The 20,388-nt window shown below is 51.7% G+C and overlaps 1 protein-coding gene across 3 annotated transcripts; it reads left to right on the top strand.

Moving 5' to 3' along the window:
* Positions 1-1,968: 1,968 nt before the first annotated feature.
* KCNJ2 (potassium inwardly rectifying channel subfamily J member 2) lies at positions 1,969-20,388 on the top strand. 3 transcript variants are annotated; one of them, XM_058852274.1, is made up of 2 exons: positions 1,969-10,527; positions 10,656-10,780. In XM_058852274.1, the coding sequence occupies exons 1-2, from the start codon at positions 9,420-9,422 to the stop codon at positions 10,778-10,780; spliced, it is 1,233 nt and encodes a 410-aa protein (XP_058708257.1). In that variant the 5' UTR covers positions 1,969-9,419. The 3 variants fall into 3 exon arrangements, with proteins under 3 accessions (XP_058708257.1, XP_058708255.1, XP_058708256.1); XM_058852272.1 differs by lacking the exon at positions 10,656-10,780 and adding an exon at positions 15,076-20,388 and having other exon boundaries at positions 9,787-10,355; XM_058852273.1 differs by lacking the exon at positions 10,656-10,780 and adding an exon at positions 15,076-20,388 and having other exon boundaries at positions 9,787-10,527.

The following is a 20,388-nucleotide window of genomic DNA, read 5'->3' as shown; positions in this document are numbered from 1 at the left end:
CACCAATTCCACAGGAGGCTTTCCAGAGTGGCCTGGGGTAGGATGTGAAGTGGGAAAAGAAATTTGGGAAGTGTTTTATGGCAGCTCCTGCAATTACTCACTGCACTGATTAAACTTCTCTCCAGTGGTCCCTTTTTTTCCACAGGCAATCGCTCTGTTAGAAGGTGCTTTTTGTCTTTCCTCCCATTTTATCCTCCTTTTTGGAGCAGTCCCAGGTGAAGCAGTCAGATGTGGTTCTTTACAATCCCACACAGCACCAGCCACGAGGTGTTTCCCAACACCCTCCAGCCAACACTGCTAGTACAGGAGTCCTAAAGCCACAGAATCCCTTTGCTACAGACCAAAAATGTGGGAGAATGGTTTGGAAAAGCTCTGCTGACAGCAATCCTCAGGATTTGGAGCGAGCAGCTCCAGCAGGGAAGTGTCACATGTGGATATGTCTGCACATGTGGACTGGGGCTGAAACATCTCCCATCCCTTTCCTCACATTGATAAAAGAGGATGGTTCCTGCCAATTCCAGCTCCAGTTTCACCCCTCTGGCTGAAATATCTGCACTTTCCCCAGCTCTGTGTTTGGCCTGGGGTAATTACTATGGTGTTAATTTACCTGAGCTGATCAAAGCCCTGGAAGATGAAGGGAGGATCCACGCCCTGCCCCAGCCTCCTGGGCCCTGTTTGAGCAGAGGAAGTCGTGGCTTTGGCTCCTGGATTTGCTCCTTGAGGAGCCTTCTCCTTCCCAGGGTTATCTGAAGGGCAGAGAAGAGCGAGGTCAAGGATGTTTGGGAACCAAAAGCATCGAGGGCTGAGGTGTTGCCTCGCAGTGAATTACCTGGTGCAGATTAAATTACTCCCCCAGATCTGCTTCTTCTCTTTGCTCCACTGTGAGAGGAGCCACTTCCAGGCACCAAACAGCACAAAGATGCTTGGAAGCCTTTCACTCCTTTCTGGGCCTTCCAAAAAGATTCAAAGTCAATTGCCATTTCAGATGAAGATTCAGAACAGACACTTCTTCAGCTTGAAGAAATTACGGTGGAGTACGGTCAGAGGTGAAGCAATTCACCAGGGCTTGAGGAGTGTGAGTAACGCAAAGCAAAGAGCTCCGTGCAGCCTCTGGTGTAAAATCCTGCCCTGTGCACCCCTCCTGCCTCCCCTGGGATCAGCAGCACAGCTGGGGCTGAAGGAAAGCTGAGCTGCTGGGGAAACTTTGACTTCTGGAAAGCTGGAGGGTGGATTTTCTGGGTTGGGATGTTGGTTCTTGTTTTGTTATTTTTTTTTAACAAAAAAGGGATTGATTGGCGCTGCTGGCACTTGACCTGAGCTCTGGAGTCACCCCACCAGGCGAGGGGAACAAAGGCAGCCCGTTGTTCCCTGCTCCAGCCTGTTCTGCACAGGTTTTTTTGTGTCACCTTTGGTGGCAGAGAGCACAAGCACCTTCCAGTACTGTCACAGGCGATGTGACCAGCCCCTGCTCATTCTCTTCCCCTCTTTGTCGGCCTCTGTGCCTCTGATTGTCCCTGCACGTGATCCCTGCCCTTTGTCAAATCAAGACAGCCCCAGCCTGGGTGCTGGGTGTCCCCTCTGCCTGTCACAGGTCACCTCAGGAGGCATTTGGCCCCTGAAATGTGCAGGGATTAAAATGAAATATCCATCAAAGCGCAGCTCCGAGTACAGGTTTGTGCTCTGAGGAGGGATGGGAACTTATTGGATCAGCCTTGGCTTCTGTGGAGTCACAGATACCTGTGAGGGGGGAGGATTCTGGACACCTGCCCAAAATTTTGGGTGCCCAGAGGGCAGGAGAGGGATCTAGGAAAGGGATCCAGGGGAGGGATCCAGGGAAGGGATCCAGGGGAGGGATCCAGGGGAGTGATCTAGGAAAGGGATCCAGGGGAGGAATCCAGGGAAGGGATCCAGGGGAGGGACTCAGGGGAGGGATCCAGGGAAGGGATCCAGGGGAGAGATCCAGAGAAAAGATCCAGGGAAGGGATCCAGGGGAGAGATCCAGAGAAAAGATCCAGGGAAGGGATCTAGGGAAGGGAACAAGGAAGAGAACCAGAGAAGGCATCAGGGAAGGGAGCCAGGGAAGGACTCACGGAAAGGATCCAGGGAAGGGACCCAGGGAAGGGACCCAGGGAAGGGACCCAGGATGCTCCTGCAGCTCCCATCCCACCTGTAGGGAGCAATCCCAGCCCCGTGGAACCACAGGAATCCTGGGACCTGCCATGCCACCACAGCCCCACGGTGTCACAGGGTGTCCCTGTCACCAGCCCTGGCACTGAGCAGTTTTCCACGCTGATTGCTCAACCTCTGACGGGAAAAAGCACAACCTTTCCCCCTCCAGTCCCTGTCACAAGGCTGGTTAATAGGGTTTGGGCACCAGCTCAAACAATACCAGGGGATCAAAGCCAGCTTCTGAAGAATTAGGGAGATCACAGAGAAACTCATGGCTCACGCTGAGCCTCCTCCTGCCACCCTCCTGCCCCTCCTGGCACCCAGCTTGGGCTGGGCCAGGACATTCAGTCTGGCCCAAATTCCAGCTCAGGATGCCCAGGGCTGGGTGGGGAATCCTTCCCCTGTGAGTAAGTGAAGGGCAGAGCTGGGCCTGGAGGCACAAAACGGCATCAGAAAAGCAAATAAGCAGCACAAGATCGTGATAGCAGGGGAAAGGAAGCTGTGGCGTTTACTTGCTGAGGATAATTTCCCCTCTGACGACAGATTTTTCAAGTGGCAGAGGTGTTTTAACGGGTGGGCCTTGGAGGGCTGGTCCAAGTAATCAGCCCAAAACAATCTCAGGAAGTTTAAGTAACACATTTTGAGCTCGGTTTGGTTGAACTCATGGGTTCAGTTGTAGTTTGGAGGGACATTTTGAGAGGTGGCAGCTGATTTAATTTGTGCTCCTCTTTCCCGGCCCTGCAGGAGTTCTGGGAAGGGCTGAGCTCCACATGTGCCAGGGACCAGCTCTGGGTGTCCTGGCCAGGACCTCCTTGGCTTCCCGAGCAGGGAAGGGCAGCAAAGCGGGGAGAAGATGCTGTGAAAGCTCTGGAAGGGCTTGAGGCTCCCAAAAAGCTGGGATTGCTCCCCACCAGCTCCAGCATCTCCAGGGATGCACCTGGTAGAGAAATCCAATCACTGTTGATGGGCAGAATCCAGCACAAACACACCCAAACCTACCCAGTCCCCTCTCAGGGAGTTTCCTGCACTGCAATGGGGATGGAAGTTCCCACTGGATGTAAAAACTCCAGTGCTGGCTCCTCAGGAAACTCCAGCTTGTTTTCTGCTCTGGTTTTCCTTCCACAATGGCCAGTGATCTAACTCTCTGTTTTTAGCACAGTTTATTTGCTTTCCAGGAGAGAAAATAAACTCTGATATTGTCATTTATGTTGTGGCCACAGACTCCAGGCGAATTCTGAGGCTCTGGTACAAAGTGATAGAAAACACTGAGGACATTTGATCTCAGCTAATCTACTGGAATAAAAAGTGTGAGAAAGAGAGGAGAACAGTCATTTATGTGGTGCTAGCAGAAATCAGATGCTTTCAGGTTTATAAATGCAGTTTTCACTGGAGTGGATGCCCTGATAGGTAATAAATTAGAGTGGTAATAAATGCTCAGCAGCAGAAATGCAGCAGGCACAGTGCAACCATGCAGGCTTTTCCCTGGAGCACTGCTGGTTCCTCTCCTGTGCCCACATATCCCACTCCAGCTCCCTCTCAGAACCACCAAGCCTCCCCTGGGCCCCATTCCTCGGTGCCCGAGCTGTGAATAAAACAGGCCAGGAGGGGAGATGCAGAAAAGGCAGAGGATTTGCAATAATTTTGCTCAGAAAAGACAGAAACGTTCCAGCTCTTTCTGTTGCAGCTGAGCTCTTGTTCTTGCTTGCCACTCCCTTTCCCACTGGAAGCTTTCCACGGCTCTGCCCATGGTGGCACTCTCAGGTCTCTGCTTCATCCCTGCCTGGTGCAACCAGAAAAACACAAAAACACAGCCCAGCCCCTCTCTCTGAGCCTCTTGGGGAACTTTGAGAGTTGTCTGAGCTCCACGAGAGCTCTGGAGCGAGCAGGTGACTTGGCCTGGCTGAACAATCCCAATTCTCTTTGCCTTTTCTCCTAAAAGAGAAGAATTTGGGTTGGAAAAGCTGAGAGGGTTGGGATTGTTCAGCCTGGAGAAGAAAAGCTTCGTGGTGACCTCGGTGTGGCCTTGCAGTGCCTGAAGGAGCTGACAGGAAAGATGGAGAGAGATTTTGGACAAGGGTTGGAGTGACAGGACAAGGGGAATGGTGTAAATGATATAAGAGGACAGGGATAGATGGGATATTGGGAAAAAATCCTTCCCTGCAAGGGTGGAGAGAGGCTGGGATGGAATTCCCAGAGCAGCTGGGGCTGCCCCTGGACCCCTGGAATGTCCAAGGCCAGGCTGGACAGGGCTGGGAGCAGCCTGGGACAGTGGGAGGTGTCCCTGCCATGGCAGGGGTGGAATGGGATGAGTTTAAGGTCCCTTCCAACCCAAACTCTGGGATTTTATGACTGATGCTATGACTGCCCGCAGCAGGGACCACTAAAAAACCGATGGAAGCCCTTGGGAGCCCCCTGCTCACGGGCAAGGTCCACGAGCTGAGGTTTTAAAACCAGAGGAACACCAAGATCTCCTCACCTCGCTGTGCCCATCCCAGCTCTGGAAAAGCTGGCACTGAAGAGCTGGAGCTGCAAGGGGGGGGATGAAAGTGCAGTCCCACACTTGTGTGTGTGTGAGCTGCTGGCTCTTAACCCTTTTCCTTCCAGGAATTGTCAACCTCCCCATGGCAGCTCCAGAAGCATGTTCTCACCACTCTGGCCAGTTTTATTTAACCATTAACTCCCTTTCCTTGCAGATATCCAAAGAATGGGAGCTGTGGGAGATCAGCTGGGGGATTAACAGGAAGATTTTAGCTTTAGGAGTATGCTTGGTCACTTTGATCACTCACACTGATTTCTCCTCATGAATCTGAAAATTCCTTCTCATTAATCTGAAAATTCCTCCTCATGAATCTGAAAATTCCTTCTCATTAATCTGAAAATTCCTCCTCATTAATCTGAAAATTCCTCCTCATTAATCCGAAAATTCCTTCTCATTAATCTGAAAATTCCTTCTCATTAATCTGAAAATTCCTCCTCATTAATCTGAAAATTCCTTCTCATTAATCTGGAAATTTGCTCCCATTAATCTGAAAATTCATTCCCATTAATCTGAAAATTCATTAATCTGGAAATTTCTCCCCACTGCTGCCTTTGAGCACAAAGTGCCCCAGCTGAAGGTTTGAGAAGGAAAACCATGGAATTTTGCTGTGTCACAAACAATGCCAGATGCATTTACTGCATTTCTGGAAGGTTATCCACAATCCTGGATCCCTGAATGGTGCTGGACCTGCCTGCTTGGGGAAAATATGGAATGTTCCAGGTGTACATTAAATATCAGATGAACATTTCCTGATCGTTTCAAGGCCTTTGACCCTGCAGGGAGAGCTCAGAGCTCCCTTTTCCCCAACACCACCTTTTATTGGCTCTGAAAGTTCAGCTGGGAGCTGAAGATGCTTTAAATTAAGGGCCTTAATCTGGTGAGAACCGAGCCACACGGAACACAGCATTGGAAAGGAGTTTTCCTTGGCAGAATTTGGGAGTTGCTGTTGGATTAGGAGCTGGGTACAGCTCCTGCTAGAAGTGGATTTCTGTTTGGAATTCGGTATTTCAAGATTTCCTCACCTTGCTCCCCACATCCCCCTCCTGCAGCAGCAAGGACTGAGAATATATTTATTTTTTTCCCCAAAATACAATGACTGGCTGGTGATTTTTCTTTAAGATAAGCCTAACTAAGGCCTAACTGAAATCTTAAGTGAAGATTTTGAACACAAAACATATGGTCAAATAAACAAATGTGGCTGGGGGGGTATGAGTTCCATTCTTCTCAGGTACATAAAGCCTAAATCCAATTTCCTCTGCCCAATTTCATCCCTCCCATGGACAAACCCATTTTTATGCACATCTGCACATCTGTAGATGCCATTTGCTTTCATATTTATTTATTTGCTCTCTCAAGTCTTATCAAACCTGCAAGTTTTGTGGAATTTTCATTGGATTTCCCCATTCCTTCTCTTACCAACGTGGGTTCATTTTCCCTTGGAGATCCCAGCATTAGACCTATAAAGATCCAGTTAATGCCTAAACCCCAGGAGGTTACTGGGAATGGGGAAACCACCTTTTCCTGAGGAATTTTTTCCAGTTGACTTCATGGTTAGGGAAGAAAGGCACACTCATGCCAGTTTACATGCATGGAAATGGTGAGACCCAAAAAAATAAAAGCCCAGCGTGTTATTTATGGCATTTCTTCTCCTCTTGTGGAAAGCTTTGATTCCCCCAGCCCGTGTTTTCTTTGCAAGTACAATACAATTAAGCCATTTTCAGCTGGCAATAAAATCCTTGAGAACCAAAGCAGATTTGGCCACTTGAAGAGATGAGGACTAATGCAATCTGATAATTAGGTCCTTTCAGCGCCAAGACAGAAAAAGCAATTTCATAACGTCTCCTGTGGAGTGAGACAGGGGCTGAAGCCTCTGCTCCAAGGTCTGGGCCTGCAACACAACTCCCAAATTTCCTTCCAGGGGGAATCTGCAGGATCCCCCTGAGGGACAGGGGTGGCTGTGGTGACAACCGAGGGCAGAACTGCGACAGCAAAAGGGGAGAAAAATTCTCCAATGTTCTTCCTCTCCCCTGGTACCATTTCTCCTGCAGATAAAGGGTCCTGCCTTGAAAAATCTCTCAGCCCGTGACCATTTCACGTCGCTTTCCTGATATTCCAGTGAGAGATTTCTGAGGCAAGGCTGTGCCAGATTGCAAAAGCATTCATGGAGAGAAGGAAAAGGAACCCCTTGCTCGGCGCTGAGGGTTAAGTTTTCAGCTGTCTCACCCTCTTTGTCCTGGCTTGTTGCAACAGGAAAGGGTTTTTTAGAAACTTTTCTTGTAACTTCAGCTTCCCTGTTTGGAAGTTTGGAAGGGCTTCTCTCGCTGGAGCCCAGGCAGAGGGCCCCGTTATGGTTTTCATTACGTGTGCAATAGGTTTAGAATCGATATTTCGTTTTGAGAAGAGCTTTCTGGGCAGAGCTGCCCCGACTTTGAGCAAGCTGTGAAACACTGGTGATGTATCTGCTCTCCCCTGCCTCGTGTGAAATGCTGAATGGCTGAGTAAGCCTTACTCATCTGGGCAGATAAATCTCTAGTAGGGCTGTATTTTTTATCAGCCGCTTCGCATGAGTAAAGGCTGAGTAAGAGGCTCCAAAGCCGGGCTGCAATCTGGAATATCTTGGGGATTTTGCACAGGGAATTGCTGTAGCCACCCCCCAGCAGAGCATCTCTTAGCAGGAGCAGTTCACAGCTCTTTATTTCACTGACACGTAGATTTGGAAATACTACAAGGTGTTGCTGTTTTAGCAGTTCATGGGACGCACACAAATTGAGAAACACGAGGGATGTTTTTGCTCAGCTACAGGTACATGAGCTGTGCCCGTATCTTTCAGATCCTGTGGATTTCATTATCTTCCTCTCACTAAATTGATAAACGAATTGCTGCCACCCCCTTTTATAGATTTTTGCTTTCCAGATCCGTCACTTGTAATTTTTGGACTTCTCTTCCCCTTGCAAACGAACGAACAACTCACAAACAGCGTTGGTTGCCCAACTCGCCAGATTGCCCAACTCGCAGAAGCACTCGTCCCTCCTTCCCCCTCCCCAGCGCGTCAGTTCTGCTCCTCCTGCACTCACAAATGTGGCTCTTGTGAACCAGCTGCCCTCGGCCGTTGTGTTTATTGCTGCAACAATAACAGCGGCACTTCCTCGCTGGGGATGCGGGGAGCTCGGTGAGCAGGGCCGGTGCCAGGCACGGCAGCCGGTGGGGATGGAGCAGCAGCAGCGTGGGGAGGCTGTTCCTGGAGCCCCTGAGCCAGGAGAGAGCATTTGGGCAAAGATCTTCCACCGAGTGTTTAAAGGCAGCTCGTGGCACACTCGGAAACTTAGCAAACTAATGAGGAGGAGGAGGAGGAGAGTTTAAGCAACGAAGAGAGACTGCAGGCACTGGCATTGCTGTGGAAAGTAAGAAATCTTATTTACAGCCTGCTCTGGACATTGTAAGAAGCTCTCTGGAGGCTGACCCCTCAGCAGCTCCGGGCTGACCTGCTGCTGATTCCCGCTGCTGATTCCCGCTGCCTTTCCCGGGAGCATCCCCAGCACTCATTTTTGGGTGTTTCAGGGGCTGCTGTCGCAGTGCTGGGTGCAATTCAAGGTGTTCGTGACAATTCCTAAAGCCTGGGGTGCTCTGCCCCCCTGCATTCAGCAGCCACTTTATTTTTCCAGCACACCACGGGCTGGATTTCAGCTGTTGTCCCTTCCCGAGGGCAGGGACAGTGTCCTGCTGCCGACACCTGCCCTGGAACCCAACACCCCTGCACTGTCCATCAGAGCTGGAGCTTGCCAAACTTCAGGCTGTGCTTACAAGGCTGTTTTTGTTCCTGCAAGGCTCCCGGCCAGGCATTTCATCCCTGTTTTCTTTGTCTTAGGCCACGTCCACCGTAGGGAGGACAAGCTGTTAAAAATCATTTGGATTTGTGCATATTTCAAGCCTGGCCAGGCTGGCCGAGCTGCCACAGGTGACTCAGGGAACAAAGCCGTGGATCCCAGGCACTGCAGCCAGGCTCGTCCTTGCCTTGCTCCAAAAGATCTTAGCCCGGGGATCAAAGCTTTGTTTTGGAAGGGATGTTTCGTTTCGTTAAGGAGAAGGATTTTCGGTTTAGGGGCGGTGTTGTGCTTGCCTGGCTTCTCGTGCCTGCTAGGGTGGGGAGTTTGGGATGGGACACCCTGCACCTTAGCATTTCCCTTCGCTAAAATAAAGAAAGGGACAAAAGAAACGAAACTTTTCTGTCTCCGGTATTTTTTCTCACCGCCCGGGGCCTCGGACATCAGCCCAAAACCTGGGAACGGGAGCGAGCGGGCAGCCAGCTCCCACACGGGACCATCCCAAACTCCCCGTGAAGTCCCGAAAAAGCCTTTATCGCTGCCGAGCGAGGCTGGGGGATGCCGGCAGCAGGTGTTCGGTGCCCGAGGGCGCAACCGGAGCGTCCCGGAGCCGGGGAACGAACCCGCAACCGGCGCTGCCTCCCCGCCGAGCCGAGAGAGCGCGGCCGTGCCCGCTCTCCACCGCCGCTTCTCCCGGGACCCTCCGCACCGGGAACCGGGGGTGACCCTCCGCACCGGGATCCAGGGATCCGGCGCCTTCTCCCGGGACGCTCCGCACCGGGAGCCTGGGGACCTCCCGCACCGGGGATCCCGGGATCCCGGACCCGGCGCTTTCTCCCGGGATCCTCCGCAGGGGGGACCCAGGGACTCTCTGCACCGGCAGCCCGGGGATGCAGGGACCCGGCGTTTTCTCCCGGGATCCTCCGCACCGGGAAGCCGAGGAGCCCCCGCAGCGGGGACTGGGGAACCCAAAGCCTTTTCCCGGGTTCCTCCTGGCAGCGGGAACTCCGGCTCCGCGCGCCGCTCCGCAGCATCTCCGCTCCGTTCCCGGAGCATCCCCGCTCCATCCCCGCTCTATCCCCGCTCCGTTCCCGGAGCATCCCCGCTCCATCCCCGCTCCGTTTCCGCTCCATCCCCGCTCCGTTCCTGAAGCATCCCCGCTCCGTTCCCGCTCCATCCCCGCTCCGTTCCCGGAGCATCCCCGCTCCATCCCCGCTCCGTTCCCGGAGCATCCCCGCTCCGTTCCCGCTCTATCCTCACTCCATCCCCGCTCCATCCCCGCTCTATCCCCGCTCTATCCCGGTTCTATCCCGGTTCTATCCCGGCTCCATCCCGGTTCTATCCCGGCTCCATCCTGGTTCTATCCCGGCTCCATCCCGGTTCTATCCCGGTTCTATCCCGGCTCCATCCCGGTTCTATCCCGGTTCCATCCCGGCTCCATCCCGGTTCTATCCCGGTTCTATCCCGGCTCCATCCCGGTTCTATCCCGGCTCCATCCCGGCTCTATCCCGGCTCTATCCCGGTTCTATCCCGGCTCCATCCCGGCTCTATCCCGGTTCTATCCCGGCTCCATCCCGGCTCCGCTCCATCCCCGCCGCTCCCGGTCCCTCCTAGGCCCCGCCCCCCGGTCCCCGCCCCGTGCTGTGATTGGCTGTCGGGGCGCGGGGGGCGTGTCCGGCGGGCCCGTATTAAAGGTGCCATGGCCGCCCGCAAAAAGGGGCCGCGGGCGGGCGGGAGCGCAGTGCGAGCCGAGCGGGCACCGGGCACGGCCTCGCCACGGATCTTACCCCTTCTCCGCGCCGGCACCTCCCCAGCGGCCGCCGCAGGTAAGGATCGCCTCCTTGCCCCCGTCTCTCCCCGAGGAGCGGAGGCGATGCGCGGCGCGCGCGCTGTCGCGATACCCCCGCGATAAAGCGGCCGCTGCCCGCGGCTCGGAGAAGAGGGGGAACTCCTGCGTTTCTCACGGAGCTATTCTCAGCGCCGAAAATAATTCGATAGGTATGGCTGGAGCGCCCGAGCATCTGCTTCCAGCATCTGTTTGTGCTCATAACTTTCCATGCACCAGCTGCTCCCCCCCTTTTTTTTTTTTTATTTTCCCCCCCTCGGGATATTTTATCCTGGGGAAGGGCTGGAAGTTCGCACGGACGCACCGCTCCATCCCTTCGCCTCCTTCTCGCCTGTTGTTTCCTGCACGGAGGGAGGGCAGAAGCGGCGAGTCTCGGCACTCGCTTTGAGCGTCCGGGATGGTTGAGAGGGCTGTGAAATGAACCTGTAGCTTCATTCATCGACACGATGCGAACGGGAAGGCTCCTGTGTTTTTGACCATCCAGCCAAAAAAATGGGAAGCGGCAAAATAAAAATAATAATAATAATAATAATAAACCATCTGGGGAGGCAGCGAAGAGCTGTATTGTTTCAGCTTAGCTCATGACAGTGAAAGGAAAAAATACTGATAAGCAAAAGCAGATGGATTTGGGGGGTCGGGGGCTGCTGGGGACCCGCAGGTGCCGCTGGCCTGGCTTGAGCCGGACCCGCGGCTCTGTCCCCACCCCGCAGGCTGCCCGCACTTGTCTCCGTGCCTCAGCCTTACCTTTACACTTGTTTGCTTTTCCATCCTCGCAGCCGGTGCGCCGCGTACACCCCCTGCTGATGGCTGCTCCTCTCGGAGTTATTTTGTCACCAGCTACAAATACCCCGAGCCCGTCTCCTTGGCAGGGCAGCAGATGCGAGCGCCACTTGTCCTTCCCTTTCTCCTATTTCTTCGCACCCATTTCCCTGCATCATGTGCTCTTTTTGCATTTTTTTCTCCCCCCCGCTGCCTGTCCCTGAAGGTCAGATCCTTCTCCTCCTCTCCGCTCCGTGTAACTTGAGTCGCGCCCGGAGCAGCGGAGGAGCCCTGGGGAATGACTTTTAAGGAGAAAGGTTACAGGGGTGGCTGTGCCCGGCAGCGAGGGAGCAGGAATGTGGGAACAGGCTTGGCTGGGGCCAGGAGCGGCTTTGTTCTGCTTTCCGAGGGCAGCAGGGAGGGAGGGCGCTCGGCTGAGGTGGTGCGGGTGCTCTCTTGGCAACATGTGCCCGGCTCGCTCCGCAGGGCTCGGTGGCGTCAGCCGGGGAATAACAGCTCCAAGCGCTCCCTGCTGCTCCTCTCTACCCCTCCCCTGCTCCTCTGCACTCCGGAGTTGTCCCTCAGTCTTTAACCTTTGCACAAATCCCCCTCCTGCTGCGCCTTGCGATGTGAGCGTCCTTCCCCAGGGCTGGGCTGGAGGGGGATGCTCAGGGGGAAGCTTTGGGCTCCTCACGGTGGCATTTCCCCAAATGCTGGCTCAGAAATGCTGCAGATGCAGCACAGCCCCATCTTCCCCCCTCCTCCAAGCATCTCCTCGCAGCAGAGCCAGCCAGGCTCTCCCATCCCATCTCGTCCCTTCCCAGTAATCCCGTGTCCCTGCCACTGCTGGTGATTCCAAACTGTGTTGCTTGTCATTCCTTCCAGGAGGAAAGGTCACCTGGATTAATAATAATAATAATAATAATAATCATAACAACACACCTGGTGATGATTGAATTTACAGCTCTGTGTCTGGCTGCCCTGCACTGTGCCCAGTTAGGCAAATACTGGGGTGGGTCAGTGGTGCTGGGCTGGCTCCCTCTGCCCAGTGAGGATTGCAGGGCTGCTCCCACACCAGCCTGGAATTTTTGGTGCCACCAGCAGCTGATGCTGGGGTGGAGTGAGGGGCAGCAGCATTGTCCAGCCTTTGAGCAGCAGGTGGATTGGCATCATAAGAAGTAGCATTAGGTTTTCCTGCTGCTTTGTTCCTGGGTTTTTTGGGGGAACTTTTGGTGGAAGTGGTTGTGAGGGTCAGGGTGAGCATGGAGCAGGTGCTGGGGCAGGCAGTGGATGCACAGGGCATTTCACAGGACCTGTATTTCCACGAGCAGGAGCGAGATCAGCCCCTCTGGCTGATCCCTGTGCGTGGTGCTGCTCCTGCTCCCATCCCACCCATCCCACCCATTCCATCCATCTCCCATCCCACCCATCCCACCCATCCCATCCTCCTCCCCGCTCCGAGCACTCGCAGGAGGAGAGGCACTTTGTGCTGGAAGAGCAGGCAGAGAGCTCTGCTGCCCTGGGGTGTGCCAGAGCTTTGTGCACTTCCAGCAGGCTGCAAAGCTGCCCCCAGGCTCACCCCCAGCTTTGGGGGTCCCTGGAACCAAAGGGGGGCAGCTCCACTCCCAGAGCACCGCCAGCGAGGAGGGATCCAGGCACGGGACAGGAGGGAAGAGGTGCTCAGTCCTCCAGGGGAGAGACATGACAAATCCGGGTCCCAAACTTCTAAATGCAGCCACAGGACATTGGCTTTAGGATTTCAGGGATTTGTGGAATTCAAACAAGTGTCCTCAGGTCCAGACTTTTGTGGGAGAAGCTGTGTATCCAAACACTTTAAATGTTACATCTTCCCCTCCACCACAAGTTCTCCTCTAAAATCCGGGAAAGAAAAGGAAAAAAACCAAACTTTAGAATAAACTGTTTCCTAGGCTGTGTGTTTCCATCAGCTTGGAACAAAACAGGCTTTGACCGTGGAAGTCGAACATGACTGTGATTATAGGATGTGGTTTATGGGAGTGATCGATTTGCAGAGCAGTGCAATGGCTTTTCAAGAAGTTTTTTTATGTGGGATGTATTAACAGTAATTTCACTTCCCCGCCGCGCTCAGGTTTCTAATAAAAGTGGGGTTTTGGCCAAAACAAATCATTTAAGTGAGCATTAAAAGAATTCTTTTGTATTTTTGAGCACGATATCCTGACGGGAATGAGAAAACCCACGAACAAAAAGGTGTAAGGGGGCAAAAGAGTGGATTCTTACACACTGGAGGCACGACAGCTGCAAGAGTAAGAATAAGTGCCCAGAGTAAGCTCCACCAGAAGCGTTCAGTGCTGAGAGCTGCACTCAAACGGGCATTACAGAACCCGCCAAGAGCTGCCAAAATGTCTTGTCTGAGCTGAAGTCACAGATGACTAATCTTGGCAGGGAGGCATCGGGACACTTTCTTGCACAACAAACAGGAGTGAGGGGAAAAGAGGAGGTGAAAGTAAACCCTGAGGAGATCCTGGAGGGAAAAGCAGCCTGCACAGAGCTGGTGGTGTTGCTGTGTGTCACCTGCTCTTTTCCTAACAAGTGTTTGCTGAGCTCAAGCCTTTGTAATGTGGCCGGAGGATGTGGGAGGGCTTTGCGGAGTTGTTTGGAACCGCTTGAGTTTTTGGAGCACCTCGGCAGGGCTTTGGGGGCTGCTGTTGTTGGGAAAGGAGATAACATCTCATCTCCAGCTGTTGTCAGATTCCAGTCAGAGGAAGAGCAGAGGTCCTGCCGGGCAGGGGTTGTGCTCCACGGTGGCTGCGGTTTTGGCTTTTGGACAAACTCCGATGAGTTTTGATAACGTTCATTTAGGAAGAGCACCGTGATTGAATCCCCTGCTACTGTAAATGGTTCTGGAGCCTCCCATGCCGTGCCAAAGGGACAGCAGACATTCCTCTCCAGCCGGCTTTAGCTTTATTCCCTCCGTGGGCCATGTGTGGCTGGAGCAGTTGCTTTAATGCATCCCTTCTCCTCTGCAGTATTTCAATTCCATTTCCTGATATGCAGTACATGACTTAATGGATGACGCACTTGTTAAAAGCTAGACCTGGGTCTCAGCCAGACCTCCCTGAAACAAGTTTTTGGTGGCTTCTCCCCTCAGGAAGAGAGTTTTGTAGCCTTTCTGCCGAGTCTTGGTTGGTGACATTTCAGACCCTCGGGTCTCTCGGGACCGTCACCCACTGGAGATGGAAGGGGCTGCCTCGGGCTCCTCTCTCACTCCTAAAGGTGTTAGGAAGGCACTCAGCTGATTCTGCTACGTTTTACTGGTGGCTGTAGCAGGAGCAGATGAGACGTTTAAAAGGTTTAATTTTTACGTACAACTTAGGCCAAACTTGAGCGTAAAAACTACAGAAATCCCGATGAGTTTGTGGAGTTAGAGAGAAGCAACTGCAACAGTGAAATTTGCTGAGAATACACAACTTCTTCTTTTAGCTTAATTAAAACAATTGTATGTGCTTTAATTTAATGGAATCACTTCCCTGTCTCCACCTTCCCCTTTGCTCTCTCCCTGCTTTGTCACGGGTCAGATGGTCCACGAGACACATCATAAGTCGCTACAAACCACTTCAGTATTTGTGTTTGAACAGAAGGATGTTAAAGGGAATTGTTTGTTTCAAAATAAGCAGAACTCAGGGTTATAAATAGCAGAGAGATCCTTTGCGTGCCCAGCTTTAAAGTGAATATTGTTCAGACTGGTGTGACACGATCCCTTCAGCGCTTTCCTTCGGGAAGGGCAATTCCTTCCTCGCAGTCACGATGTGTGACCCCTGTCCACGCACAGCTGCGAACATTGAGCACTGCTGAAAATGTCATTAAGAAAGAGGAAACTTCCTGCAGGTCCACAGGTGTCATTTTCCTCGATTCCTCATGCTTTTCCTCCAGGATCTAAAGTGCCATTTCTCTTTCTCTTGCAGACCATGCCCTCTCTATGACGGTGGCTTGCTGAGCTCACCCTGCATGCCAGAAGACTGTCCTTGGTCGGTCCGAGGGCTTCTGGGGACTCCGGCCTCTGCCCGGTTTTTCCGCGTGTTTGTGTTCCTGTAGAACTTTCAAAACTGTTTCTCCAAAGGGTTTTGCAGAAACTCAGACTGTTTTCTAAAGCAGAAGCACCTCAGTCCCCGGCAGTAGTGATGGGCAGCGTGCGAACCAACCGCTACAGCATCGTGTCTTCGGAGGAGGACGGCATGAAGCTGTCCACCATGGCCGTGGCCAACGGCTTCGGCAACGGCAAGGGCAAGGTCCACACCCGGCAGCAGTGCCGGAGCCGCTTCGTCAAGAAGGACGGACACTGCAACGTCCAGTTCATCAACGTGGGCGAGAAGGGGCAGCGCTACCTGGCCGATATCTTCACCACGTGCGTGGACATCCGCTGGAGGTGGATGCTCGTGATCTTCTGCCTGACCTTCATCCTCTCCTGGCTTTTTTTTGGCTGTGTGTTTTGGTTGATTGCGCTGTTGCACGGGGATCTGGAGAACCAAGAGCACAGCAAGCCTTGCGTGTCTCAGGTGAGCAGCTTCACCGCAGCCTTCCTGTTCTCCATCGAGACCCAGACCACGATCGGCTACGGCTTCAGGTGTGTCACCGACGAGTGTCCCATCGCCGTGTTCATGGTGGTGTTCCAGTCCATCGTGGGCTGCATCATTGATGCCTTCATCATTGGTGCCGTCATGGCAAAGATGGCTAAGCCAAAAAAGAGGAACGAAACTCTGGTCTTCAGCCACAATGCCGTGGTGGCCATGAGGGACGGGAAGCTGTGCCTGATGTGGCGCGTGGGCAACCTGAGGAAAAGCCACTTGGTGGAGGCGCACGTGCGGGCGCAGCTCCTGAAATCCAGGATCACGTCGGAAGGGGAGTACATCCCCCTGGATCAAATCGACATCAACGTGGGCTTTGACAGCGGCATCGACCGCATCTTCCTGGTCTCCCCCATTACAATAGTGCACGAGATCGACGAGGACAGCCCTTTGTATGACCTGAGCAAACAGGACATGGACAATGCTGACTTCGAGATCGTGGTCATCTTGGAGGGCATGGTGGAGGCCACCGCCATGACCACCCAGTGCCGTAGCTCATATCTGGCCAACGAGATCCTCTGGGGCCACCGCTACGAGCCCGTGCTCTTCGAGGAGAAGAACTACTACAAAGTGGACTACTCGAGGTTCCACAAAACGTACGAAGTGCCCAACACACCCATCTGCAGTGCCAGGGACTTAGCGGAGAAGAAATACATCCTCTCCAACGCCAACTCCTTCTGCTACGAGAACGAGGTGGCCCTCAGCAGCAAGGAGGAGGACGAGATCGACACGGGGGTGCCTGAGAGCATGAGCACAGACACCCACCCGGACATGGAGCACCACAACCAGGCGGGGGTGCCCCTGGAGCCGCGGCCGCTGCGGCGGGAGTCGGAGATATGACTGGCAGGCTCTGCCTCTCCCGCGTGGCTGGAAGGCAAAATCCCCACCGTGTCCGTCGGGCAAGGGCTCGTTGACCTGAGAAGTTGGCCCAGAAGAGTTTGCAGACAACGGTACTGTGGAAGAGTGGCGTGAAGGCAGCAGACCCGAGGAACCCAGGCTGGTTTTAGGGCTGTCCTCAGAGGAGGGACGACAGGAAATGAACTCTAAACACAAAGCACTAAACATGTCTAAGTATGAACAGAAGGCACATATGTTGTAGAATAAATTATGTATATATTTTTTTACAAAACTTGAACTTGCAGGCAAGCTTTGGTTGGGTTATTATTATTTTTTTTTTTTCAACTTTTTCCAGAATGCTTCTCTCTAGGGAACAAGAATGTTTTTAATGGCATAACAAAGGCAAGAATCTGCCTTATTATTATTATTATAATTATTTTTTAAAAAGCTGCTGCTAACTACATGAACACAAATGGTTATTTTTGTTGCAGTGTAGTTTTTATTTTCTCTTGTGTAATTTAAAAAAAAAAAAAAAAAAAAAGTCAGTGTTGAACTTTTTGGGTTGAAAAGCTCGTGATCAGAGAGGCCAATGTTGCCAGAAAGTTTAAACTCCTTTTGAGGCCAGTAGTTGATAGCTAGAATCAATTTCTCTCTTTCCAATTACATAAGGGGCATTATGTAATATCAGGCCAATCAGTAGCCTCCAGCAAAATTATGATTTTTTTGGGGGGAGAATTTAATTCTCTGTTTAAAGGAAAAACGAGACAAAAGATATGTATACATAGGAAAAAGTACTACGTTAAACTACCTAAGTGGATACCAAAGAAAATGCACAGTTTTGCACAGTGGAGTTTATTTAAAAAAGAAAAAAAAAAAAAAAAAAAAAAAGAAAAAAAAGAAACAGGCTGCTTTAAACAAAAAAAAAAAATCAAACCTCAGACACTTTTTTGGTTTTGACTTTTTTCTTTTTTTTTTTTTTTTTTCCTTTTCTTTCAAAGACCTTTATTTTGCACCTTATTCTAAAGGCTTAAGGCTCGGATCTAAAGTGAGCTGGGCCTCCTCCTTTTTCCCCCCGTTCTTCTGTGAGGGGAATAAAATCCCTCTTTTCCTGTAGGAGGGAAAAAGCTCAGCTGGGGGAAGCAAACCAGCATCATCCGCGTGTCCTCCCTGGCCTGCCCCAGCCCCTCAGCTCCGAGCGGAGGAGCTTTCCCTGAACCTGTGCCATGGACACGCCGTGCAGCTGCTGGCTGATGCCAGGGGCTGCTGGAGTTTGGCCACGGATGAGCCAAGCAGCAGAGGAGTCCCCAGGAGGAGTTTTTTGAGGAGGGAGGAAGAGGAGGAAAGCGCAGCGCTCGGGAGTGGCGGAGGGACGGCAGCGCTTTGTGCGAGACGCTTCTCTTCAGCAGGGCGCAGGGTGTGAGGAAGGTGGATTTCCGTCTGGTGGAGAGAGGGGTTCCTTGGGGAGGATGAGGCTGCAAAGGGAGCTTCATCTCCTGCCTCCCTCCCCGGCAAAGCCCAGCCGGGCGCTCAGCGGGTGACACTCGCCCTCCACTCGCCACCGAGTGGGTTTTGTCACCTGCAGCAAAGCTCTGGTGGCGTTTTGGCTCCTTCACCCCGAAGGCTTTAAATTCTCTGTGCCTCTAAGCTCAAGGAGACAGCAAAGCTGTGCTTGGCCCCCGCTCGCGGGGGGTGGCAGTCCCGGACGACTCTTGCAGTATTGGATCACTGTATGCCATTAAAAAACAGCTTGTTCTAGGTCTGGTGTCTTCTGCACACGGAGATCTGTGCAGGCCTCTGGCCCCTGCCTGGCGGAAGAAATGCCTGCAATGAACTGCTTTCTGATAAAGATATCAGAAAATTGATCCCGCTATCTGCAGCGGGCAGGGTGGGAACTGGGGGAATTCCATGTGGTAAAGACAGATTTGGCTCCTGGAGAGGGCAGAGGATGAAGTGCAAGTGCTGAGGCTGTTACTGGGGTGGGAGGATGGGGAAGGAAGGGAAGGGGGGGCGTTTAAAGGCGGTCTGGTTGCAGTTTCTGGGTCAACAGCGGTGGAGACCACGGGGTGCTGCTGGTGCTGCTACCGGTGATGTTCTTGCAAAAGGAGAAAAACCAAACCAAAGAGTATTCAGTGACACAGAGGGGGCACGAAAACACAACGGGGAGAGGCTGAGCAGGAGAAAGGGGACCTGATCTCAGATCAGCGTCCCCCAGCTGCACAGTGCTCCCACCAAATGATACTTGAGATTTTTGAGGGAGAGATGAGAGATGGGGGGGATGGAAAATTCAGGATTTGTCGCATTTCTTTGACACACAAGAAATCCAGAGAGTTAAAATCCCCTCCCCTTTAACATTTCTGGTGCAGAGGTTTTGGGTTAGTTTTATTTTTTTTTTTTCCTTGTTTGTTTGTTTTGTTTTTCAAGTCGGTTTTTCAGAAATATTTTTAAAAATTGTACATTTTATAAAGTTTATCAAGTATTTTCATATTTAAAGCCAAATGTAAATAGAAGTCTGTAAAGGAGGACGAGGATAAGACAGTGAAAAGGCCACAAAAAAAAGTATCAATTCAGCTCAGCAGTCTTGGCTCACTAGGACTAGATGCTACAGGTTAGCATGATTTTTAGCAAATTACTTGCAAGCCTTATAGGATTCCTAATGCTCTGAACTTCTCTTTATTTATTTTTTAAGCGTGGACTTTTCATTTGAGAACACGTTCTAGTTACTGGCGTTTTTGCAGAGCTCCCAGAGCCGTGTCCAGGGGGGTGTGTGGAGGTGTAATCCATTGCTAATCTCTGCTTGTTCTTTCTTTCACAACCCTTTGTCTTTGGCCAGGGAATCCCACATTTCAGCCCTGGCTCTGGGAAGCTGCTGGGAAGAGCCTTTTTGCCATCAATTTTGGCTTTCTCAGCAGCAAATTGGAGGAATCGTTTAAAAAAAAAATGTTATTTTTAAGGACTAGGCAGTGACTGACAGTTTTCCTTCAGTTCCCATCAATCCTGGGCCAAGCTAATGCTGACATTGAACTTTAAACTTTAAACTTTAAACTTTAAACTTTAAACTTTAAACTTTAAACTTTAAACATTTTAAGCTGATGGAGCCCTACCCAGAGCCTCCCCCAGGCCTCGGTTCAGCCTCTTTATCCAGGATAAATTGGCTCTCCCGGCTCGCACGGAAGTTTTTATCCTGTTTTTTGCTTAGGGGCTGGGGGGGAATATGTTATTTCTGCCCTTCCCTGAAAATACTTGAATGAGACACATTGTCTGACCCATAATTCTGTGTACAGTGACAGGAGCAGAGGCAGGTGGGGATGCTTTCCCTCCCTCCGACTCTTCCCTGCGAGTTGTCCTGGGTTAAGCTGCCGGGGTAGGAATCCTCACTCATTAGCTGGCTTTAATTACCCTCTCCCAGCCGTGGGACACTCCTGCATTAGCAGAAACCCTCGGAGAAAGACAAAGGGCTGCGATATTTAATTTGTCCTGGTAGGTTTTCTGTCTCACGATGGATTACGAGGTGAAACTGAGAAGTACTGTAATGTCTTTCATTCTGGCTGCTCACCACATTGTGAAGTAGAAGGTGCTGCGTAGCTGCCACCCCACAGCCCATCAGAAGCTGATTTTTTAAGGACTTTTTTTTGGCCTGCAGCTCTTGTAAGACGAACAATCTCGGCGTCTGACAGTTGTCCATGACTATTTTCCTGTTTGCAGCCTTTTTGTATCGAAGTCTTCCTAATGTACTGCACAAATTGTGGATTGTACAGATTTTTATATATTATGTCTTATTTTATTATTTCTAAATAAATAATTAAAAAAAAAAAAAAA

Source organism: Poecile atricapillus, chromosome 17 (genome assembly GCF_030490865.1).
Source record: "Poecile atricapillus isolate bPoeAtr1 chromosome 17, bPoeAtr1.hap1, whole genome shotgun sequence".
NCBI classification, from domain to species: domain Eukaryota; kingdom Metazoa; phylum Chordata; class Aves; order Passeriformes; family Paridae; genus Poecile; species Poecile atricapillus.
Note: the sequence above shows the minus strand (reverse complement) of the source record. Positions and strands in the feature narration are given on the sequence as shown.

Coding starts and splice junctions, on each gene's coding strand:
- KCNJ2 (XM_058852272.1), top strand. CDS start 15,292: ATGGGCAGCGTGCGAACCAACCGCTACAGCATCGTGTCTTCGGAGGAG.